The 23,754-nt window shown below is 43.0% G+C and overlaps 1 protein-coding gene across 1 annotated transcript in view; it reads right to left on the bottom strand.

Annotated features, from left to right (window-relative positions):
- Positions 1 to 4,412: 4,412 nt before the first annotated feature.
- Positions 4,413 to 23,754, bottom strand: part of LOC308293196 (RNA-binding motif, single-stranded-interacting protein 3-like) — a 527,253-nt gene continuing 507,911 nt past the window's right edge. Inside the window, exons 12-14 of the mRNA XM_080735633.1 lie at positions 11,996 to 12,082; positions 5,371 to 5,486; positions 4,413 to 4,517 (exon numbers count right to left, since the gene is read on the bottom strand). Of these exons, the coding sequence (XP_080591759.1) occupies positions 4,514 to 4,517; positions 5,371 to 5,486; positions 11,996 to 12,082 (207 nt within the window). The 3' untranslated portion in view covers positions 4,413 to 4,513. The remainder of the gene's footprint in view (positions 4,518 to 5,370; positions 5,487 to 11,995; positions 12,083 to 23,754) is intronic.

The raw sequence follows: 23,754 nt of genomic DNA, 5'->3' as shown, positions 1-23,754 counted from the left end.
AGGAGTAGTTCACCCCCAAAATGACTTTTTTTCTATTGATTCGTCATGCCATGGAGACTAGAGTTCAATAATAGTTTTAGTTTTTTTGTCACATTCCTAAGACAAAAATGTGATATCAATAAATTTACCCCCATTGATTCTGGATGGTGACCGGTTTCGAAACGGGTCCCCATCCGGAATCAATGGGGGTAAATTTACTCTAATCAAATTATTGTCTTAGGAATGTGACAAAAAACAAAAAATATTATTGAACTCTAGTCTCCATAGCGTGACTAATCAATATAAAAAAAAAAGTCATTTTGGGGATGAAATACTCCTTTAAGGTTGTTTTTTTTAATTTAAATAACAGCTTTTAAAAATCATCAGCATATATTTTTTAATATATAAAGACAACGTGGTTCCCGATCTTTTTCTCCCGATTCCGATCTTTTGAAATCGGCCCCGATCTCCCTGATTTCCGATCTCCCGATCCGATCGGGACATCCCTACATGGTACAGTAACTTATACTGTACAACTCACCATGTTCCGGGCCTGGTCATGTTCAAGATAACCGCTCAACACATATAAAAGCACTCCCTGCTGATCAATCAATTCCATTGGAAGATGGCGTCACCATTCACAGAAGATCCCGTGGAGCTTAGTGGTTGCGTGAATCGTGGCAGGATCTCTCTTAGGCAAGAGACATGCAAACCCATTTAGCTTTCCCTAATGATTCTTTTATGAGAGGTATAGATTCTTGTCTTGGAGTGAGTGAGTAATCAGCTTCTTGAGCCATGAGCTGCTCTGGCTACAAGCAAAATCAAAGCCATTTAATTGTGCTTTTTTCCAGACCCTACAGTCATACAACAGAGACTGATTGAGGGACTAGCCATTTCTTCTCGCTTCCAAATTGGAATTTTGTTTAATTTTTTAACGGACACGGAGAGACAAGACAGCTCCTGGGACGTCTAAAAGCCGCGGAACAACACATCAGCTACATCACAGCACCCCTCCTGCTATGTTCCCGATAAAGTTTACCCTCTACAAGAGACGGAGACAGAGAGGAATGAACCCACGGAGGATGGGATGATGAACCCACGGAGGATGGGATGATGAGTCCAAGAGAATGGAAAGCGTAATGGTGAACAGGTTGCATTTTAGTAGGTCTGGTTGCATCACACACTGTGTTTGATATTTGTGTGTTTAGAGGATAACATTAAGCATGACGGTGTCATAATCCGCAGTGTTTATCAAACTTTTACATTTCAAGGCCTCCCCTTAACCTCTGACAGTGTACAAATGGAACCAAATGGACCCTGACGGGCTGTGTTGGGGAAGTTAAAGTTACATGTAACTGAGTTACGTAACTACGTTACATTTTGCTGTAACTTGCTAGTAACTGAGTTACATTCATATTTCTGTAACTCGTCAAGTAACTGAGATACTTTTTGGGTCATTTTTGGCTCAAGTTACAAGAAGTTACAAGCGAAGTTATAATTTTACGATCAAATGTCCTCAACAGAACATCATTTTCTTATTTGTTTAACTTTATTTTAGGAACACAGATGTTTACTAAAGAAAATGTCAACCTTTTTGAAATAAAACATAAAACTCAGTTGAGAGGCATATTTCTGCTGGCATTTGACTTTTTTTTGTAGGATATTATATTTTGTTTCATGTACACCAAATGTACATTCTCAATTTAACGCTGAAAAAAAAGTAACTTAAGTTACTTTTTCTAAGTAACTTAAAACTTTATAAGTTATATTTCTCCAGGGGTATAACTTTAACGTGATCAAGTTACTGCCATGGTGAGTTACATGTAACTGTACAAGTTACGCTTTCAAAGTAACTTCCCCAACACTGCTAACGGGTCCATTTGGTTCCATTTGTACCCTGTCAGAGTTGTATGGGTCCATTCAGACTAGGGATGGGTATCGTCTGCGATACTTTTAATGGTATCGATCGCATGACGTCGATACTATCGGGTATCGGTTCACGTAAAAATGAACGATACCTCGTTTCGACACTCTGGAACGCACCCCTGGCCGGTCGCATCTGTAACAGTTGGGCTACTGAGAGTTTAATGACTGCTTTAGTAGGCTACACTCGTTACTGTGGAAAATAGCCGACAATAGCCTATAATATGTTTATTATTATGATGATTATCCAACGTCTATACTCTCCGCTCCGCCACACTGTGTGATCATCATCATCAACTCTGCTCTACCGCAGCAGCGAGTCACCACTCTTTCCGTGTTGAAGTTAAACTTAAATAAAAAGTATCGAAAATGGTATCGAAAAGGGTATCATATCGATTCCCAGGTATCAAAAAAGGTATCGTATCGATTCAAAGGTGAACGATACCCATCCCTAATTCAGACCCGCCTAAAGGAACCCACTTTGAGAAACACTCTGCTAATGTGTGTGTGTGTGTGCGCGCACGTGTGTGTGTGCACGTGTGCGTGTGCGTGCGTGCGTGCGTGCGTGCGTGCGTGCGTGTGTGTGTGTGCGTGCGTGCGCGTGTGCGCGCGTGCGCGACAGTTTGAACAACCGTGGGAGGTTATAGCTTAAAAAACTGTGTGTAAATGAGGAAGTTTTATAAGAGCTAGATTAAAGGACAGATTAAAGGACTGGTCCGGCCAACAAGGTCAAATAAAAAAAACAACAATGACAATAGCAACAACGTCAATAGCAACAACAGTATCAACATTAACGACATCAACAGCATCAATCAACAACATCAACGACGACAAACTCAAAAACTCTGAGAAACCGAAAAATACAAAGGAAAAAATAGAACGGAAATGAAAACTCTGGTTGAGTGTGGCTTCATCTTTGGTATAAAAATGGCCGTCCTCGGGCTGCATTGATCCACAACTAGGAAAGACTACAGAAATTGTCAACAATTTCTTTCTATTGCTTTTGCGCTGATTGGTTTTAAACCGTAAGCTTCTACTGTATCTACTGTTGTCGTTTTTTTTTCTTCCACTGCCAGAAACGTTTTTTTTTTCTATTACTTTTTTGTTCATTTTAAAACTTTTTTTTCACCTTTCTTTTTTTTCTCCTTTTTTTTTTTTTTGCGATGTGACAAGCAAAGCGGGCAAAAAACGTCGCAAAGCTTATATAAAAACAAACGTAAAACTTTGCAGATAAAAAGCACTAATGTCGTCGACGGCGATCTCGCCGTTGGAAAAAAAAAAAACGAACCAAAAAAATCATAAACTGTAATGATAATAGAAAACAAGTTCAGCATCTGCAAAAACGGGCGGCATCTTCGTCCACGTGCGACGCCGAGCCCCGTTCGTTCTCCCGTTGGTTGTTGTTTTTTTCTTTGAACGCTTGATTTTCTTCCTGGTGAAAAAATCTCTTCAAAGCTTTGCCCCGCCCCCTCAAGTCCCTCCCCCTTCCCCTTCCCCTCCCCCGACACACATTTAGTTATCCTTCAGACACTCATTTATCTCCGACATAATTATTTATCAAAGTTTTCTTCTAATGAAGAAATGGAAAAAGAAAGCACTCTTCTCTATTAAATCTGTACAGCTTATGTCATAGACTCTTTCTTTCTTTTTTACGTTGTTGTTTTTTTTCTTTTCTTCTTCTTTCTCCTCTATAGATCAACGTCTGCCTCATCCCTCGCTCCGGCTGAGCGGTCCGAGGGACTTCTGTTTAAAACTCTTTTTATATTTTTTAAAATTTTTGTATTTTGTATATTTTTTTTGTGTGTATTTTTTCTTTGATACATTTTTTTTGTCGTTATTTCTTTTTCCAACGAGGCGTGAAGACTCTGAACTCTGTAAAAAGTTTCTTCAAATTAAGGCCATGAAGATTGGAGAAACTAAAAACAAAGGAAAAAAAGAAAGAAAAAACACAACAACCCCATTTTGTTTTGTTTTTTTAGAGATATATCTAGAAAACTAAAATTTAACACTAGAACATAAAAAAGAGGTGAAAAGGAAATAGCTTTAATATCTGAGGAAGACAATCTCTGTGTATCGCAAACGCGTGACTCCTCCCTCTCTGTTTGTTTTTATCTAATTACAAAATAAACCGCCGCTCCAGATGTCGTTTTTTTTTTGTCTTTTCGTGTTGACATTATATTTAATCTCTATTTTGTTTCTTCTTTTTTTAATCAGTTGAGAAACAGTCTAGGCTTCAGTCCAGCCCTCACTTTCTCAGACGACACAACAACTATTTCACTTTTTTTTTTTTTTAGTTTTTTGTCTTGTTTTTAAGTTTTCTTTTTTTCTTTTTTTGTTCTCTCATTCTCCTCTTTCACCTCATCTCCTCCGTCTGCACCCTCTCCCTCTCTTCTCTCTTTCTCTCAGGCCAGGTAGGAAATGAAAACAAAAGTGTCTCTCTTTTTTTTTGGTGCCTGGGCAATCTGGAAGCAATCCGTCCACAGTCTTATGTCTCCTACAGCGTCTCCTCCTCTCCTCGTCTCCTTTCCTCCCTCCTCACGTCCTCAGTGCAGCCACCTTCTCTCCCGTCTCAAGGCAACGCTGTCACAAGCGACACCAGGCCAGGCCCACCCTATCTGATGAAGATACATAGGACAGACAGACAGACAGACAGACAGACAGACAGACAGACAGACAGACAGACAGATAAATAAAGTGAGAAGGAGACAGTCATTTCTTTATTTATTTAGGTTATGTGTCATATCTACCATGTGCAACTTCAAAGCCTAAGCCAAACAGAAATGTAATTGTCAACGACAAAAACACCATTAAAACGTTAATCGCAATGATTTGAGTGACAATTAATCGTCATGTAAAATGTCATAATCGTGACATAATCGTGACAGCCCTAGTTGTGAGTAGCCTCGCAAGCCATCCCGAGCTACGTCATCACCAATGTGCTTCCTTTCTCGGTGTGGTGTCCCTCCCATCGAGCCTCTTTATTAGAACTTGGGTTTCAAATTTCCAATCAAAAGGCTGCATTTCGAGCGAACCCGCCTCACACCGCTCCTGATTGGTTGGGCGGCTGCTACAGCTCTCGCATTTTGTAAACAAACATGGCGGACCCCATGTCCGACGCGAGTTCACAAATCGCAAATAAAAGCTGCATTAAGCGAAGTTTTATCTGAAATCAACTGCATCTCATAACTTAAAAACGGACAACAGTTTGCACCTTTAGAATTTCTGTCTGGAAAAGACGTATTTGATGTTCTCCCGACGATGTTTTGATGCGCTGTTGACTACTGACTGGACCTGTCAGTCAAAGTGAGTAACTACGTCATTGCGTAATGCGTTGTCTATGGAGAACTCCCAGACTCTCCCCTGGGAGAGTCTGGCTGTTGCGAGGCTAGGTTGTGAGTGCTTTTTTATCACAATAAGGATTGTGGTCCCATCCCTAGGCGAAGTGCCATGGTGTGGGTGGTGTCTCACTTGGACTGGTAGGAGTAGGCTGGAACGTGCTCGGCGTTGCTCTCCACCTGCATCTGTTGCTGCTGAGCCTCCTGGGACGAGGGCGCCGTCTGCGGGGAGGAGTCAGACACCACGCCCTGAAAAGCACAACCACGTTTACACTAGAGCAGAGTGTATTGAGAGAGAGAGTGGTGCCACCGAGGGGTCAGAAAATGAACTGCGTCACATGACTCATGTTTCGGCTCTAAAGTGACAAGCGGGAGATTTAAAGAACATTGGTTTCAATAGAAGTGTTGCGAGTATCTGCATTTTTAGGTAAATATACAACATGAGAGCTGTTTTAAAGTATTTTACAGTGACAACTAAAGTCTCTGTAATATTTACTTTATACTATTGCCAAATAATTTGGTAAATTAATGTGGTTTAAGATCATTAAAGTCGGGCTGTTGCCCGGTCACTGGCTAATCACTGTGTCGCCATAACGTTGTTAACATGCTCAATAGCACCACCGAGTGGCAGCTGAAAGTAAGGCATGTACTCTGTTATCGTGGGACTGTCAGTTGCTATTGCTTGCTAACCAATTCTCGCGATTTGTCACTTTAGAAGCTCCCCACGAGCACTAGGGCATTCATCAAATATTCAAATATTCAAATATCAAAGTCACAATTCGACGTTGTTCACCGAAGTCGAATATTCGCCTTTTTTTTCTTCTTTTTTTTTATTGTTTTCTCTTTGAAAAATATATAGTTTATAAAGCTTGGCTAGATAGGAAGTCATAAGAATGAGTTGTTAGTGCCCCTGGTGGATGAATTTGTTAATGCTCTATACCAGGGGTTTCTCAAACCTTTTTAGGCCGTGACCCCCCAAATAAACATATTTGAACTGGGGACCCCCACCCTGACAAGCACTTGGAATTGTAGGTATTACATTTAATGTGACTCGGTTCCGCGATTTCAGTACAGAATGTTTCAATCAACATGAGATAAGATAAGACCTTTATTGATTGCCGCGAGGGAAATACAGTCAAATGACATTCTCTTCTTGAAAAGAGAGTCAACTTTTTCGGCACTAAACTTTTACACGACTCTGGACGAAGCTATTCTTCACATCAAAAAAAGGGTGGGCCGCTCCTCTGAAGCCCCCCCCCCCCCCCCATCGCGGACTCATTTCAATCACTTTTTTAACAAGCTCTCAAGGACACTGCGTGGGTCCATACATCAGCCCCCAGACACAAGCTGTCCACTGTGCTGAGTCTCTGTACTGATATACACCCTGCTGCAGAGGAGGACCATGAAATAGGTAGGAGGTAGGAAGGAACAGCCCTGGGCCAGAATACCACTACGTCTCTCTCTCTCTCTGCGCTTCATCCTGCTCCGTGGACAGGAAGCGAACTAGCTCCCTCCCAGGGTGTGAGAGAGAGACAGACAGAGAGAGAGAGAGAGAGAGAGAGAGAGAGAGAGAGAGAGAGAGAGAGAGAGAGAGAGAGAGAGAGAAAGAGAGAACAGGGGCGTCAACTGGGTATGGCAGGGGTATGCAGTAGGGCATTCACCAAATATTTTAATATTTGAATATCAAAGTCACTATTCGACGTTCTTCACCGAAATTGAATATTCGCTTATTTATTTATTTATTTATTTTTTGTTTCGTCTTTAAAAATATTGTATAGGCCTATATATTTCTTCATGGTTTATAAAGCTTGGCTAGATAGGAAGTCATAAGAACCCTGACAAGCACTTGGAATTGTAGGTATTAATGTGACTTGGTTCCGCAGATAAATATTGTGAAAATAGCCGATCGACATGTTCACGACGCCTCGCAACATGTAGATCGGCTATTTTCACGATGTTCGCCTCTTGCTTACTTAATATTTGACAGTTTGGCCAGTCCTGTCGAATATTCGACTATTCAAATAATTTGAGGTCGAATGATTTGCATAATAAAAATCACTATTCGTGAATGCCCTAGTATGCAGCTGCCATAGGGTCCAGGGGGGGAAATAAAAGTTACTTTTAAATATAAATCTTTGTCTATCTGTGCTGGTTATTTATGTTGTTAAATTACAGTAAAAAAAACTACAAATGCAAAATTTAACAAAACGGTCACCTTAACAAGGTATTATTAATTATAGTCTCCACACTTGTATTCTCCCCATCTTGACAGAATGGTATATTCCCAGGTTCCGCAGGTCAGCTGCACAGGTGCAATGCATTATTTGCGACCGTCAGGGAGCAGTTTACTATGAAAACCTCCACCGTCCGTCCGTCCGTCCGTCCGTCCGTCCGTCCGTCCGTCCGTCCGTCCGTCACACCTTTGTGACCATCAACAAACGTCACACCTTTGTTGATGTTTAAATCGAAGAGTCTTGGTCAAATACTTCTGTTGGTTTCTGCACTGATCATTTATACAATTCAGCTGTGTTTGCTCGTGTCATCATGATGAGGTCATAAATCAGCCATGCCCAAATATAGATTTTACGGGTTTACATGCTTACTCAGTTATTCGTTATGTGAAAGTCCTATGACGTCTATGATATCTGACATCATCATACATACATTCCCTTTTATGCCCATAAATGGAGATCCCCTCTGTAGAACCAGCCACTGACATCACTGTAATGTCAGGGGAACCAAATCCCTTTTATGCCCATATGGAGATCCCTGTGATGCCAGGGGAACCAAATCCCTTTTATGCCCATATATGGAGATATGGAGATCCCCGTGTTGCCAGGGTAACCAAATCCATTTTATGCCCATATATGGAGATCCCTGTGATGCCAGGGGAACCAAGAACCAAATCCCTTTTACGCCCATATATGGAGATCCCTTATGTCATCAATATTAAGCCCATATCTGTGAATATCTTTGGGTACCAGATGTCTCCATATATGGTTAAATGGTCCGATATACATCACTGGCCAGAAGACCAAGAAATGGTGCAACCTCGCCCTTTGCTTTTCTCCCTATAGGCATCTTACTGGTAGGTAGTTTAATGAGGAATGCAGTATGGTGGTAGGTAGGTAGTTATGGCCTTTGATGTAAGATTTTCACTTTCTAGGATAACTATATTTGCTATTCCCAGATGATGCCCTTTTAGGGTACCCCTCATGCCCATATATGGAGATCCCCAGGCTTTACTAATTAACATAAGTTTTATGCCCATATATGGAGATCAGTGTCCCAATGTCATCAGATATATGGGCATAAATGGACACAGGCAAACTAGATGGGCTGTATGGATATCCAGATGTGTGATGTAAGTGTTTTATTCCAAATGTGGCACCCCACAGACATATTTCCAGAAACAAAATCCCTTTCATGCCCATATATGGAGATTTCTGATGTCATCAATCCCAGGCCCTGTAAAAAACATGGTTGCTATGGTATGAGCAACTTATGTCTCCATATATGGAGATTCAACTTCAATGAGTAACCATGGCAAACTGTCAACTGCCCGTATGTCTTGATAATTGGTAAAACAAACTTTTGGCCTATTTGTTAGGGAGTCTTACTGGTTGTTAATTGTGGCACGTTTACTAATAATATTATGCCAAGTTTAGCTGCACTTGAACAACCGTTCCAGGCTGCCATATTCAGCCCAAGAAACCGTAGAAACGGAGGAAAAAATAGAATGTACTTCTAAAAATAAATGTATCATGCCTGTTGCTAAGGTATGGCAACATGACTGGTGTCTTGCACGCGCGCAAAGCCGCGCGTGCGAGACACCAGTCATGTTGCCATACCTTAGCTTTTTTCTGAACTGACGCCACTGGGAGAGAAGGAGAGAGAGAGAGAGAGAGAGAGAGAGAGAGTGAGGGAGGGAGAGAGAGAGATGGATGATTCTGTCAAGATGCTGTCATGGCTGGAGGCAGGCGGGCTAAGCAGAGTCCTGCGGGCTGAAGGATGAGCGTGTTTCCTGCGGTACACGTGGCCGCGGCTTCACATGCTCTGCTGTAGCGGCCGGCTGGACAGAGAGAGAGAGAGGAGAGAGAGAGAGAGAGAGAGAGAGAGAGAGAGAGAGAGAGAGAGAGAGAGAGAGAGAGAGAGAGAGAGAGAGAGAGGATGGCTCCTCCGACAGTGTCTCACTTCAGCTCCTGTCATCTGATACACGCCTGATAGCAGCACTGTCAGCCACCAGACAGCAGCCTGTGCTCACTTTTAATTCTTGCCCACCCGCCTGGCCGACTTAACTGACGGACTGGCTGGCTGGCTGGTTGGCTGACTGGTTGGCTGACTGGCTGGCTGACTAGCTAGTTGCGACCGCCACGTCGCAAGTTACTATGAAAAGCTCCACCGGGTGTCTGTCCGTCCGTCTGTCCGTCCGCTTGTCTGTCACGTCACGTCACGTCACACTTTTGCCCCTACTCTATCTCTGGCAACCGTTGGACCCTATCGATGACAAACTTTGCACACACACACTCCTTGGATGGCCTGATTTCTCCCTCTTCTAGCGCCACCATCAGGCCGATGTTTGCAAAACACATTTTTGGACACTGCTCCTATACAGATTTTGCCCTAAAATCACTCAAAAGTCATGTCATCAATCAACTTGGATCTGTCCCATTTCCCATATTCCCTCCTGATTGTCTACGATTGCCTTCTGAAATTTGTGTATGCGACGTGGCAATCGCTTATATCCCGATTAGGGAGTCCTACTGGTTAGTTGGGTTACTAGCTGGATGACTACAGTAGCTAGCTGGCTGGGTTACTGGCTGGCTGACTAGTTGGCCGGCTGGGTTACTGGCTGGCTGGCTCGCCAGCTGATTGGCTGGCTGGCTGGTTGACTGACTGGCTGACTGTCTGTCTATCTCACTTACTGAGTGGCTGGATAACTGGTTGAGAAGCTGGCTTGTTAACTCACTAGCTAGACTGGCTGGCTGACTGGCTGACTAGCTCAGTGGTTCTCAACCTTTTCAGGCCGCGACCCCCAAAATAATCATATTCTAACTGGGGACCCCCCCACCCTGACGAGCACTAAGAGCCGACAAATTACATTTTGTATAACACGGTTCTATTGTGAAAATAGCAGATCTACATGCTCACAACGCCTCGCAACTCTGCCTCTAATATTAAGTTGGCCAATGGACTAGGAGTCCACGGCCTCCTGGTCCAACGCGTGGACCAGGAGTCCACACTGGTCATTTGTCAGGATGGCCTGCCACGGCGCTCCGACACCAACGTAGCGAGTGACAAAGTCTTCCAGAGACACTCTAAAAGTTGTGAGTCATGTGCTGGTCTTGCACTTTCCAGGCTCATTATTCTGTTGGAACGAGCGGGGCATTTGTTTTGGAGAACCAGAGCAATTTGCAGCTTACATCCAGTGTGATCGCTCTGCTTAATGACCACACTGGTGGGCGGATGTGTTCCTTTATGAATGTGTCTCTAACTCTGAATGTGTATTGTACTGTATTAGTTAGGGAAAGTTAGCCTATTGCTAGGCCAATCTGGGAACTAAATCTAAATCACTAGCTTTCTTCACAAATGTGTTCATAAAGGTGTCTACTATCACCTCTGAACTTTGTCAAACCCAACACCCTTGACATACGTTGTGGGAACCAATCAAAGTTGGGGGTATCGGGAAACCCAGGGCCTGGGATTAAAGGGGGGGGGGGGGGGGGGGGGGGGGGGGGGGGAGAATAAAAAATGGCCAATAAATATGAACGTATGAGATGTGTAATTAGGGTATTGTTGGGCTGCTGAATCCATTCCAACCATTAGTTATCAGTAAAAATGACTCATTTTAATAATATATAAAAATTATATCGATAAGTAGTGAAAATAGATATACAAGCTTGCAACGTGGCACGACGCGATGTGGGTTGTGTGGCTATTTTCACTAGTTTGGGTCCTAGGCCAAAGGTCTAATCTCGTCTCGTCCTGAAAAGTTTGGTGTGTATGTACTGGTATGTATGTGGTCTTGGAGGATTCGCCTCGATACGTGGGTTGCAGAGGCGTTGCCACAGTGATTTTGATAAGGGTAACCTCCAACGCCATCTTTGTCTCCAGTTACCCATACTCAAATTCTGTGCTGGGCTGACTTTTGGCCCAGAGATATAATGGTTTCTTCCCAGAAGTTCTTCTCGCCTCCCTAGTGGCGGAAAAAAGAACTTCTGGGAATCAGATTAGTATTTATGTATGTACTTAACTAGGGCATTAACGACTTGTGATTTTTGCAAGTCGACTCGACTCAGTAAAGTTGTTGAGTTGTAGTCGACTTTATCGTTTGATGACCCCCCAATTATTTTGGGGGGTCCCCAGATGATTAACTTAATGTGAAACATTGTTGTCTCACTCAACTGTAAACAAACCAACATAAAGTTTAAGTACAGAGGGTATCTTCACATTTCTAAAGTGACAATTTAAGGACTTTTTAATACCTCTAAAATGGCAAATTAAACATTGTCCTTAATTGTCAAATATATAGAGGCAGAAATTGTGAAAATAGCCGATCTACATGCTCACAACGCCTCGCGTTGTGAGCATGTAGATCTGCTATTTTCACAATAGAAAGTATATATTTTTTTTTTTCAACCTCGACTTTCGACTTTCTCTGGTGGGAGTCGACTTGTGTAATGAAGTCGACTGAGTCGACTTGTCGACTTTTTCGTTGATGCCCTAGTTAGTATGTACTAGGTGTAGGTGTGTCTTACTTCCACAGGGACTGAAGGAGGCACCGCAGTGTACTGGGGGATGTAGGTCCCTTGCATAGGTGCTCCGGCTGCTGCAGCAGTCATGTACTGAAAAACACAACAAAACACACATCAGAACCCAGCCGTCATGCTCAGCCGCAGCCTCATGCACCTGCACAGAGAGACATCAAAGGGGGCCCTTTTATCCATCTGTAAAAAGTGCCCTCTCCACTCCAGACCATGAATGCCGTTTTTCACTATGGTGAAAGAAATGCAAATGCCTTCTTCCCATGCCATACTTGAAGGCAGCATTCAACAGAATTGCCTTGTCCAAACTATCCTGAACTTGAATGCAGCATCTTATGTTGAAATAATTGTCCTCTCTGTGTAGAAATCCATGCCGTACTTCAGATCTCCAGCATGGACTTGATTATGCTTGGTTCTGTGTGGTATCAAGCATTGAAAATAGCCAACCTCCAAGCTCACAACGCATCGCAGCACGACACATTGTGAGCTTGGAGGTCTGCTATTTTTTATATTTTCAACAAAAGGCCTTGCCTCTCTAACATTCTCTGCAAGTCCCTGCTCAGACTATTATTGGGTTTATCAAGTCTGAACAGTAAAAATAAATGGTTACATCTTCTATTTGCTAATCTAATTTGAACCGTCATTCCTTGAAACGCAATTGAAATCAGATTTCTAAAGATGTCTCTCAGTTTGAACACCAAAGTATGATTTATACTTGATGTGATGTGTGTGTCACTCGCCAAAAATAGCCAATCTTCAGTACAAGTTCATGAAGCGCTCTCTGTTTACTTTGTTTGTTGACTAGAGCAGTGGTTCTCAACCTGTGGGTCGGGACCCCCAGGGGGGTCCCCAAAAGATTTTGGGAGGTCCCCAGATGATTAGCTTAAAGTGCAACATTGTTTTCTCACAGTAAACAAAGTCAAACCAAGTTTTAGAGTATAGAGGGTATCTGCACATTTCTAAATTGAAAATTGAAGGACTTTTTAAGACCTCTAAAATGACAAATTAAATTAATTGGCCAAATTTTCAAAAGGTTGAAAAGGTTGAGAACCACTGGACAAGAGTTCATGACATATAGCCTGCTCCTTAAACATAATTGCTGTCCCTGTTTTGGCCATGACATTCTGGGTGATCAATAATAATACCGTTATTAATTGTTATTTCGTTTGCAGGTCTCTGGCATTCCCTGCATGACTAAAGGTGTTATTTCAGTGATTGATAATTAAACTGACTGACTGACTGACTGACTGACTGACTGACTGACTGACTGACTGACTGACTGACTGACCGATTTTAAAATAGACTACAAAGTATGTTATCAGCGTCAACAGCATTTGTCATCTCTAAATCTATTATAATATGACATAGTATGACATGACAATGCTATTAAACATTCCTCAGACATTTGCTGTTGCAAAACAAGCCCTTCGATTTGCGGTGTTCACACACGGGGCTCACTGTTCCTCAAAATACACACAAACTGACAACAAGGATGTCAAAACCGTCAACAATCAAAGTCGCCATGTGCTGCATGAAAGTCTCATTTTGCATTATCCCCAACAGGGACAAGACGAGTGCCTGTTATGCCCCCAACATCCTTAAGGGGGCGATGAAAGAATAGGAGTGTGTGGTCTATCAGAGCAAAGAGCTGCTGAAGGGCTGACACATGAAACAGGAGAAGAAGAGGACTTCACATGCAGCAGAATGCAACTAAAGAACATTAAACAGCTGTAGAGCAGGGGTCTTCAACAGGGGGTCCAGGACCCCTAGGGGGTCCTCAGAGTTACTACAGGGAGTCCTCCAAATCGTTGTGTAATAGAAGCTTTTAACCAATTGAACCCTAGCGTCCATATTCTGTGAACTTTAGCCAAAAATAGCAGATCTACAAGTAGATTTGTAGATCAGCTATTTTTGGTACAGAGTGAAAGGTGAAGTTTATTACTTCAAGTGGTTAATCTGAAAACACAAATTGACATGAATCCAAAATACACTGATTATTGTGCTGTCAAACAATGTGTGGGGGTCCCTGCTTCATCTCTCTCTCATGAGTGCCGCCCTGCAAGCTTGTATATCTGCTATTTTTGAAAAATCGTGACATTTGTCTTTGAATGTTTTAAATCCTTCTAAGGTTTCTGTGTGAGTGCAGTGGTGCTCAAACTTTTTCATGTCCAGGACCCTCAAAATGATATGTATTCGGCCACGGACCCCCATCTCAAAACATTTAGTTCCAGGGACCCCCCAGAAGCAACATTTTAGTTACAAACGTTTGCTTAAAAAAATACATATATTCAAAGATTTGCACATTTTGGTTTTCATGACTTTTCAAAAATAGCAGATCTACAAGCTTGCAGCTTGTATATCTGCTATTTTTCAATAGTTAAAGTTAAAATAATGAAGGCCCCTCCACCTTGTGCCTGCCGCCGACTGAGGTACCCGGACACAGATGTCAGATAAATCTGCAGGAAGCCTCGCCTCGCCCTTCCTGACACTTTGTCGGACCAACAAGAAAGGAAGCACAAAAACTCCTGTTTCTCCTTCACTTTCTTTCCCTAAACAAAGCAATCTTCATCCATAGATCTTCTTCTCAGGACCCGCACTCTCTTGAATGGTTAACCACACATCACATGGACTGTAAAGGCTCTAACAGAGTCCAGGGTGAAGAGCTATTCACTTCACCTCGTTGTAGTTTCCTAGCTGTCACCTGGGCTTTGTTATGTATTTTTAGGTGATAGCTAGAAAACTACACCGCGGTGAAGTGAATAGCTTTTCACCCTGGACTCTGATAGAGGCTTAATGCCTGACAGCAAGTCCGCGGTGTGTGTGTGTGTGTGTGTGTGTGTGTGTGTGTGTGTGTGTGTGTGTGTGTGTGTGTGTGTGTGTGTGTGTGTGTGTGTGTGTGTGTGTGTGTGTGCGCGTGTGCGTGTGCGCACGCACTGGTAGGTCATTTTGGGAGTGCCAAATGTGCCTACAAGCAGACGTGGTGAGGATCATTTTACTGGCCCTCACAAAAAAATAGTTCTATGTTTTTTTGTTTTTTTAAGGGGGGTGTTAGGATTAGGATTAGGTATTTGGAGTTTACGTTTATAGGGGTTAGAGTTTGAGTTATCGTGGATTTTCTTAAAAACAGCCGATCTACAAGCTTGAATATTGTAAAAATCACACCAGTGTGAACCGAGCGGTGGTGTCCATTTATTTTAAGGCTGTGTGTGTGTGTGTGTGTGTGTGTGTGTGTGTGTGTGTGTGGTTGTGTGCGTGTGCGTGCATGCGTGCATGTACATTTCAAGGCTGCTCAACAGCACCTCTCTGGTCACTCAACGGTATTGCAGGCCTGGCTCAGGCTACTTACAGACAGACAGACACACATGGACGGACACTCGCATACAGTACACACACACAGCCACGCTATGGAGACGGTGTGACCACCGCTCAAAAACAAAAAGGCATTCATGTAGCCGTCATCCTAAAATGCTGATGTCCTCACAGTTATGTAATACGATCGCACGTGTGTGTGTGTGTGTGTGTGTGTGTGTGTGTGTGCGCGCGCGCGCTGCGTGCGCGCGTGCGCGCGTGCGTGCGTGCGTGCGCGTGTGTGTGTGTGTGTGTGTGTGATATGTGTCAGGCCTGCAGACAGACAGCCTCCTTGGCTAACGGCCCAGTGGTGCTTCTAGCGGAGTGTCATTACTGACGGCCCCGTCAGTGCCGCTCGCTGCTAATGAGTGGAGCTAAAGGCCACAGACACGGGTGATTAACTCCGCGACTGCCATCACTGCTAGCGCTAACACATACTGTACACACACATACTGTACACACACACATACTGTACACAGCCTGTGGAGCTTTTCATAGTAACTTGCGACCTGACGGTCTAATACTGCAACTAAATACTGCAAACACACAGTGTGTGTGTGTGTGTGTGTGTGTGTGTGTGTGTGTGTGTGTGTGTGTGTGTGTGTGTGTGTGTGTGCGAGTGTGTGTGCATGTCCATATTTGAGGGTATAGCATCACACCATGAAGTCTGTCACACTTAAAGACAAGGTGAGATGGCACATCCTGATTAATGTCACATTCTCTCTCGCTCTCTCGCTCACGCGTGCACGCGTCGCACGCACGCACACACACACACACACACACACACACACACCCACACACACACACACACACACACACACACACACACACACACACACACACACACACACACACACACACACACTTTGTGTTGTCAGTTGTCACCATACTGGACCATTTCATTTCAATACGATACCGCGAGAAAATATTCACATTCAACATAATCTTTACCACAAGGGAAACAGACGCTCTATGTTCTCAACCTGGGTCTGGATCCTTGTCCCTGCACCTCCTCCAGACTAAACCTGGGTCTGGATCCTTGTCCCTGCACCTCCTCCAGACTAAACATTACTGTTGGTTTACCGTGGGTTCACAGAGGAAGAACAGCTTTGTGGTTACCGTGACGAGTTTTTTTAAAGTATAAAGTTGTCAAATATGTCATTTCTTATATGTCAAATATGTCATAGCTTGTAGATCGGCTATTTCCACTATTTCCACTTTTTTAAGTAATTTCTTTGTATATTTAGGTTATGTGTCATATCTACCATGTACAACTTAAAAGCCTAAAAGCCAAACAGAAATGTAATTGTCAACGACAAAAACACAATTAATTTGCAAATAATTTGACAATTAATCGTCATGTAAAATGTCATAATCGTGACAGCCCTAGCTACTGTAGGTCATGATTTGCGGCGTCAAACCGTAGGTTTGACTATTTGGGGAACGCATGGGGATAAACAGAGAACATACGTAGATGTGACATCCACTTCAGTTCCTCTGACACGCACATTAACAGCTGCCTTGATGTAGAGCAAAGTAGCGCAACAAATCTGCTGAATTGCAAAATGTGTCATTTTAGCAGCGTTGGTTGGCACTAATCTGTATAGCATCTTCTGCATGATGTAACTCTTGATTACACTAAACGGTAGGGGTGTAACAATACATTTTAATAGCGATTCGATACATATCACGATACATGGTTGACGATACGATACAAGGACGATATTGGTTCATTCATGGCGATACGATACGATTCGATTTAATTATTTAAAATCGATATAGTAACTATTTAGCGAAGAAATTAAATCTGTGTGAAAGGTGTGGATAGTGCAGGTCTTTAAGGGAAACATGTATTATTATGGATATAAATAAGTTAACACAGTGATTATCTGCCAAATACATGGGCATTGTATATTGACAAACCTGCACCTTGACATGAACCCAGAGATTACACACATTTATCAATAGACCAGTGTAGCTATATGGAAAGGAAAATAAATTAAACCCCTCCTTTTCATTTTTTCTTCTTAAAAATGCTAAATACAATGCACAAGTAGGTAGTATCGATACAATAGATTCTTTGCACTGCCGATTCGATACGATACAAAATAAAACGATACGATTCGATTTTAGCTGTTTTCATTTCGATCTACTTCGATTTTTTAAGTTAAAAACGATATTTCGATACAGTTACTATATCGTTACACCCCTACTAAACGGCCTTCACACCTACGTTATGCCCGTCCCGGCTGATATGTCTGAGTCATAGGGGCCTTTTTCCACCGCCAAAGAACCTTGGTTCCAGAACCAGTGCCGGTTCAACTTTCTTGGGAACCTTGGTTCGTTCTTGGGAACAGGCTTGCGTTTCCACCAGATTGAACCAGAGCCAAGGATCTGGCTCTGGAACCACAAAAACCAAGGATTTTGTAGTTCCGGTTCCGGGCCAACTTTTACGGTTCAGAACCAACTCCGGTTCTCGGTGGAAAAGCACACCTCTGGTTCATCCCATAAGCGGGAGAAAGAACCAGAACCGGTTCTTTGCAAGTGGAAAAGGCCCCACTACACATGCAGTCAGGGTTGTTAGGGTTACTTTTAAAAAGGAATCCCCTACAGTTACAAGTTACTTGCAAAGATAATGTAGTCAGTAACGTAATCTGATTATCACAATTTAAAAAGTAACTACTAGTTACTTTCAGTTACTTTTGGATTACTGTTTAGCAAAACTCTTTAATTAAATAAAACAAGTTCTACCATTGATAACTAGACAAGAATATTGAGCCAATGAAATTAGGAAAAAGGACAACAGAATTTTACTTAAGCGAAGTGGCAGTACTTTACGCTGACTCGACTTGATTATTTTATTGCTTGGCGTTATAACTTATTTGTAAAATTGATGAGGGCAAGGGGAGAATGTAATCCAGCATGTAACCCCCATCATTTAGATCCGTTACAGTAATCCAGATTACACATTTTAAAATGTAACCTGAGACTTTACAAGTTACCTGTTTTTTGTAATCTGATTACGTAATCCCGTTACATGTAATCCGTTACTTAACAACCCTGCATGCAGTGTGGCTTTGTCAGAGTGCTTGAACATCTCTGTATCCGTTGGTAAACTCTCAGAGTTAAAGGGGCCCCACCATGAATTTCACATTTCACTTTTTTTTTTTTTTTTTGGGTCTTCCCAGTGTCTCTTCCAGCCCCCCCCCCCCCCCCCCCCCCCCCAAAAAAAAAAAAACATTCATTAACTCTAAGCCTTGCCTTTCATTTCAGTGATCTTCTGAGTGAGTGTGTACGAACGGTTCTCTCCTGAAATGAGGACTGGTGTGAGGTCACTCCAGGGCCCATTTCCGATTGGGCCCCCTCGAGAAGGGGGCGGTACTTTTTGGGAGGCCATATTCTATTGAGACTATATATGAGGTGGAACCATGAGGTAAAGTGGTACTAAAATTGGAACGATACAGAGAAGATTACGATTGACGATTGATGGTTCTCATCGTGGTTTATTCTCTGTATCGTTCCAATTTTAGCCCAAAAACAGCGCCCCGTTGCCAACAAAGGGCATTTTGGGTATTGCATCTGAAACGGCTTGGAATTAGAGACAGACAGAACATGAAATTTCAATATCCAAGTGATTGTTTAGGCTAAAACCTGTAAATAACCGTATTATGGACCAATATTTATATAAAGTATATATTTTTATTGGTATTTTAAATTAGCTAAATCTCTCGTGTTATACTCTGTAGCATCTCTCACAATGTGGGTTTACTGGGATCCTTCGCCTTTTGTGTTGGTCATTTCAAACGTGAAATATTTCCAAACAGCCCTCAGCACAGCAGCACGGTTTTCTCTGATGAGACGCCAGTCTTCTCTTTTACATCTCTCTCTCTCTCTGGCAATTTGACTTGACTGGTGTCCAGAACCTTTCCTGCAGGCTCTGCACTTGCCATATCGTTTGCAAGCCAACACCGTGAACTGGCTTATTACGGTTGCTATTTTTCATAACATAAGGTATCAATAGAGCTGGGAGATGAAAATAAAAAAGAGGTAATATAATCCAAATCAGCTGAATAAACTATATTTATGACAATACAGTAACAAACACCGCAACCACTCACATACTGTACACCACTAACACTACCACATACAGTAACATGAACACAGTACTATAGCGCTAACAAATCAAACCAACACATACCACTAATACGTAATACCAGTAAGACTCCCTAATAGGGAGATAAGCGACCGTCACGTTGCATACACAAACTTTAGAAGGCAATCATAGCCAATAAGGAGGGAATATGGGAAATGGGACAGATCCATGTTGATGACATGACTTTAGAGATACTGTGTACCGCTTTGCGTGATTTTAGGGCAAAATCTGTAGGAGCAGTGTCCAAAAATGTGTTTTGCAAAAATCAGCCTGATGGTGAGAAATCAGGGCTGGAGGTTGTGATTTGCCATCCAAGGAGTGTGTGTGTGTGTGTGCAAAGTTTGGCATCGATAGGGCCAACGGTGCCAGAGATAAGAGTAGGGGCAAAAGTGTGACGTGACGGACGGACAGACTGATGGACGGACGGACAGACAGACAGACGGATAGCCTGTGGAGCTTTTCATAGTAACTTGCGACCTGACGGTCTAATACTGCAACTAAATACTGCAAACACACAGTGTGTGTGTGTGTGTGTGTGTGTGTGTGTGTGTGTGTGTGTGTGTGTGTGTGTGTGTGTGTGTGTGTGTGTGTGTGTGCGCGTGTGTGTGCATGTCCATATTTGAGGGTATAGCATCACACCATGAAGTCTGTCACACTTAAAGACAAGGTGAGATGGCACATCCTGATTAATGTCACATTCTCTCTCGCTCTCTCGCTCACGCGTGCACGCGTCGCACGCACACACACACACACACACACACACACACTCACACACACACACACACCCCACACTAAAAGGCGTTGGTTAGCTTCTCAGATTGGTGCGAGTGACCTTATCCTGTCAGGAGGACTGAACCGTTGCATACCAATTTCCCCGAGACCTTTAATATCGCTCCTCTCTCGTCTCTCCTCCCCGTAACTTATTCACTCATCTCACCTGAGGATCACAAACCCACGACGAAGCAAAGCTGTAATTAGCAGCATCAGGACCGACGAGTCAGCGGGGTGAGTCACAGTTCATCTAACACGATGTGTCTCTCTCTCTCTCTCAAAGCCGCCAAAAAAATAAGAAGAAGATTGGAAGACTTAATGAGAAAATCTGATACGATAATATGTTTTATCTGCCGCTGTAAGTGTTAGGTAACCTATTGAACGTGTCAGGTTGAAGAGGGGCAGGCACGTTCACGCATAGACATCAAAGGGGGCTTGAGCCCCTGCCCTTTTATCCGTCTGTAAAAAGTGCCCTCTACAGACCATCAATGCAGTTTTTACTATGGTGAAATAAATGCAAATGCCCCCTCTTTCCATGCCATACCTGAAGGCAGAATCTAAGAGAATTGCCTTGTCCAAACTCTCATGAACTTGAACGCAGCGTCTTATGTTGAAAGAATTGCCCTCACTGTGTAGAAATCCATGCCGTTATGCCACATCTCCAGTATTGACTTGATTATGCTTAGTTCAGTGTGGTATAAAGCACCGAAAATACGCTGCGACGCGTTGTGAGCTATGTTTTTATGTGGCCACACTCAAAAAAGAAATCCGGTTCATTCGGTATGGGCTGTTCGGTTCGGGACAGGGCCATTCGGTTCGTTATAGCGGTTCGGTTCCGTATTGTTGCACGCCTAATCCCTACACAGTATGCAGTCAGGCAGATACGGTTTACATGCACACATGTACTGTACATTATATACAGTACATGCACAATCATGATATAAACACTATACACAAAAAATATGTTATGACCCACGGCTCGTAGTGAATCAGAACATATTCACTCGACACCAGTTTGCAACAATACAAAAGATGTATTACAAAAGAGTGGGTCGAGATGGGGTTACAGAGTCTTTCTTTTCATAAAACAGTCAAGTAGAAAAAAAAAATATATATAGTTGTAAAAGTTTCGTATCGAAAATATATTATTTACTACTATGAAGAACTGTTACTGGTGGAAGTAACGGCGCGAGGCCGTGGTCTATGAAGAACTGTTACTGGTGGAAGTAACGGCGCGAGGCCGTGGTCTAGGCTAAATGCTACAAACAAATACAAATAAAGTAATAATACAACGATGGTCCAAACACGGGATATCAACACATGCATACTGTAAATATTCATGAGCACATAGAGCACATACTCTAGCTACAAAACATGCGAGCGCACACACACACACACACACACACACACACACACACACACACACACACACACACACACACACACACACACACACACACACACACACACACACACACACACACACACACACACACACACACACACACACACACACACACACACACACACACACACACACACCCCATCTGGTGCAGCCTCAGCAGGTTTGTGGTGTGTATGTGCGTGCGTGCGTGCGTGCGTGCGGTGTAGAGTGAGGTCTTTCTTAATGAGGCCGGCGTGAGTGGGTTTCTTAAACGCCTCGCAGCGCCACTAGGCTTCCTGCTACAGACTGCAGTACAGCCAGACCAAAACTAAAATCCATAAAACGAACGTAACCTCTTTGTACCGCGGAGCGCTGGGGCCTTGCACTCCTGTACGGAATACAAACAACACAGAAAGGGGTTCACAGGGTGCAGACACTATAGCTGCTATAGCATGGGACCGTTCTAAAGCTTCTAAAACAGGGGTTTTCAAAGTGGGTGACGGGGCACCCTGGGGTGCCGCGACGGCAGTCCAGTCAGTTCTAACCAAAATGGCTTTTATCTCAACGTTTTCCTCACAACATGATCAATATCGTCGCTGTCTGGCAGAAACCTTGTATCTCCAAGTTTCAAATGTGTATGTCTTTTGGTAAAGCAAAGCCCTGCTTCATCATACAAGACTGTCGCACAAAACTAGTGAAAACAACCGATGCTGGTAGATCTGCTGTTTTCACTAGTTTAGTACATTTTATAGATGATAAATACAAAACGAATGGTTTTGGACATACAAGGTTTCCACCCGACAACGACGATATGCTATAAATATAAGGTGCTGGGAGTGAAAATTATAATGTAGGGGTGCCTCGGATTAAAAACAATATTGATGGGGTGCCCTCACTGCCCTGAGACAAAAAGGTTTGGGAACCCCTGTTCTAAAAGGATGAAGCACAGCGCTATATGGAACAAAAACCTGGTTCTGTGCACGGCAGCCATATTGGCAAGACATTTACTTCCTTCACAGGTGTTACCAATGATACTAATTAAGGCCCTGTTCCATTTGGTGTAGCCAAAACATGCACAATATCAGAACGGAGCACAGCCTTAATTAGTGTTACTGGTAACACCTGTGAAGGAAGAAAGAAGTGGCCCAATTTCTTGCCAATATGGCTGACGTGCAATAGAGCCTTCGTCAGAGCAGTGCTCTGACGAAGGCTCTTAGCCGAAACGCGTAAGCGTTATGTGCCAATAAATAAGTGGAAATGTGAGTACTTTGTCCTCCTGATTTAAAAATTGGGGATGTGCTACCTTTTTGGAATTCAATTCCTATTTTTATGTAAATTTGACTTTAGGTCTAGCACTCCACGGAGAAAACCATTGCTGCGCACCTTCTTTTTCTTATACAGTGCAATAGAGCCTATTCAAAGAGGGGAGAGTATTTTTAGCAGGTCGTTCAGTCCGAGCGTATCAAAGGGTGCGTTCGTAAATGCGCACCGGGTGTGGTTAGGGTTAGGGTTAGGTTTAGGCATAGTTTTACTGCGGTTAGGGTTAGCGTTAAGGTTAGGTTTAGGCATAGTTTTACTGAGGTTAGGGTTAGGATTAGGGTTAGGTTTAGGCACTCACACTGAGCACACACCCGGAGCGCATTTCCGAACGCACCCTTTGATAAACTCGGACTGAACGACCTGCAGAAAACACTCTCCCATCCAAGGAGCAAGCTCCGTTCGCTGGAAATGAAGCCGCTTCCGGGTTCTCCTTGAAGCTGCTGTTTCAGTTAATGGCCCAGCAGATGTCGCTGTTCGGTACCAAAACATATTCAGCTAAATGAGGGTCTATTGGCGAACTTTACACTTTATTTTCTTATCTTAATAAACGTTTTCATTAACATTTTGGGCTGTATTTTGATCGTCTTCTCATCTAGTGCCACCACTAGATGGAGCCCAACTCCTGCTCAATGGCCGGAATACCCTCCGTATGTGGGATGTATTTTTTAGTACATTGAGTGTTGTACTAGCACTATTTTACGATGAATTGGTATGAAGGGCTTCCAATGTAAACAAGGGTGTAAGAGGTCTATTGGGATGTTCCTTTTTGGACTGGAT

The sequence above is a fragment of the Nannobrachium achirus genome, assembly GCF_963921795.1.
Source record: "Nannobrachium achirus genome assembly, chromosome: 10".
In the NCBI taxonomy this organism is placed as follows: Eukaryota; Metazoa; Chordata; class Actinopteri; order Myctophiformes; family Myctophidae; genus Nannobrachium; species Nannobrachium achirus.
This window is presented reverse-complemented; position numbering and strand designations above follow the sequence as displayed.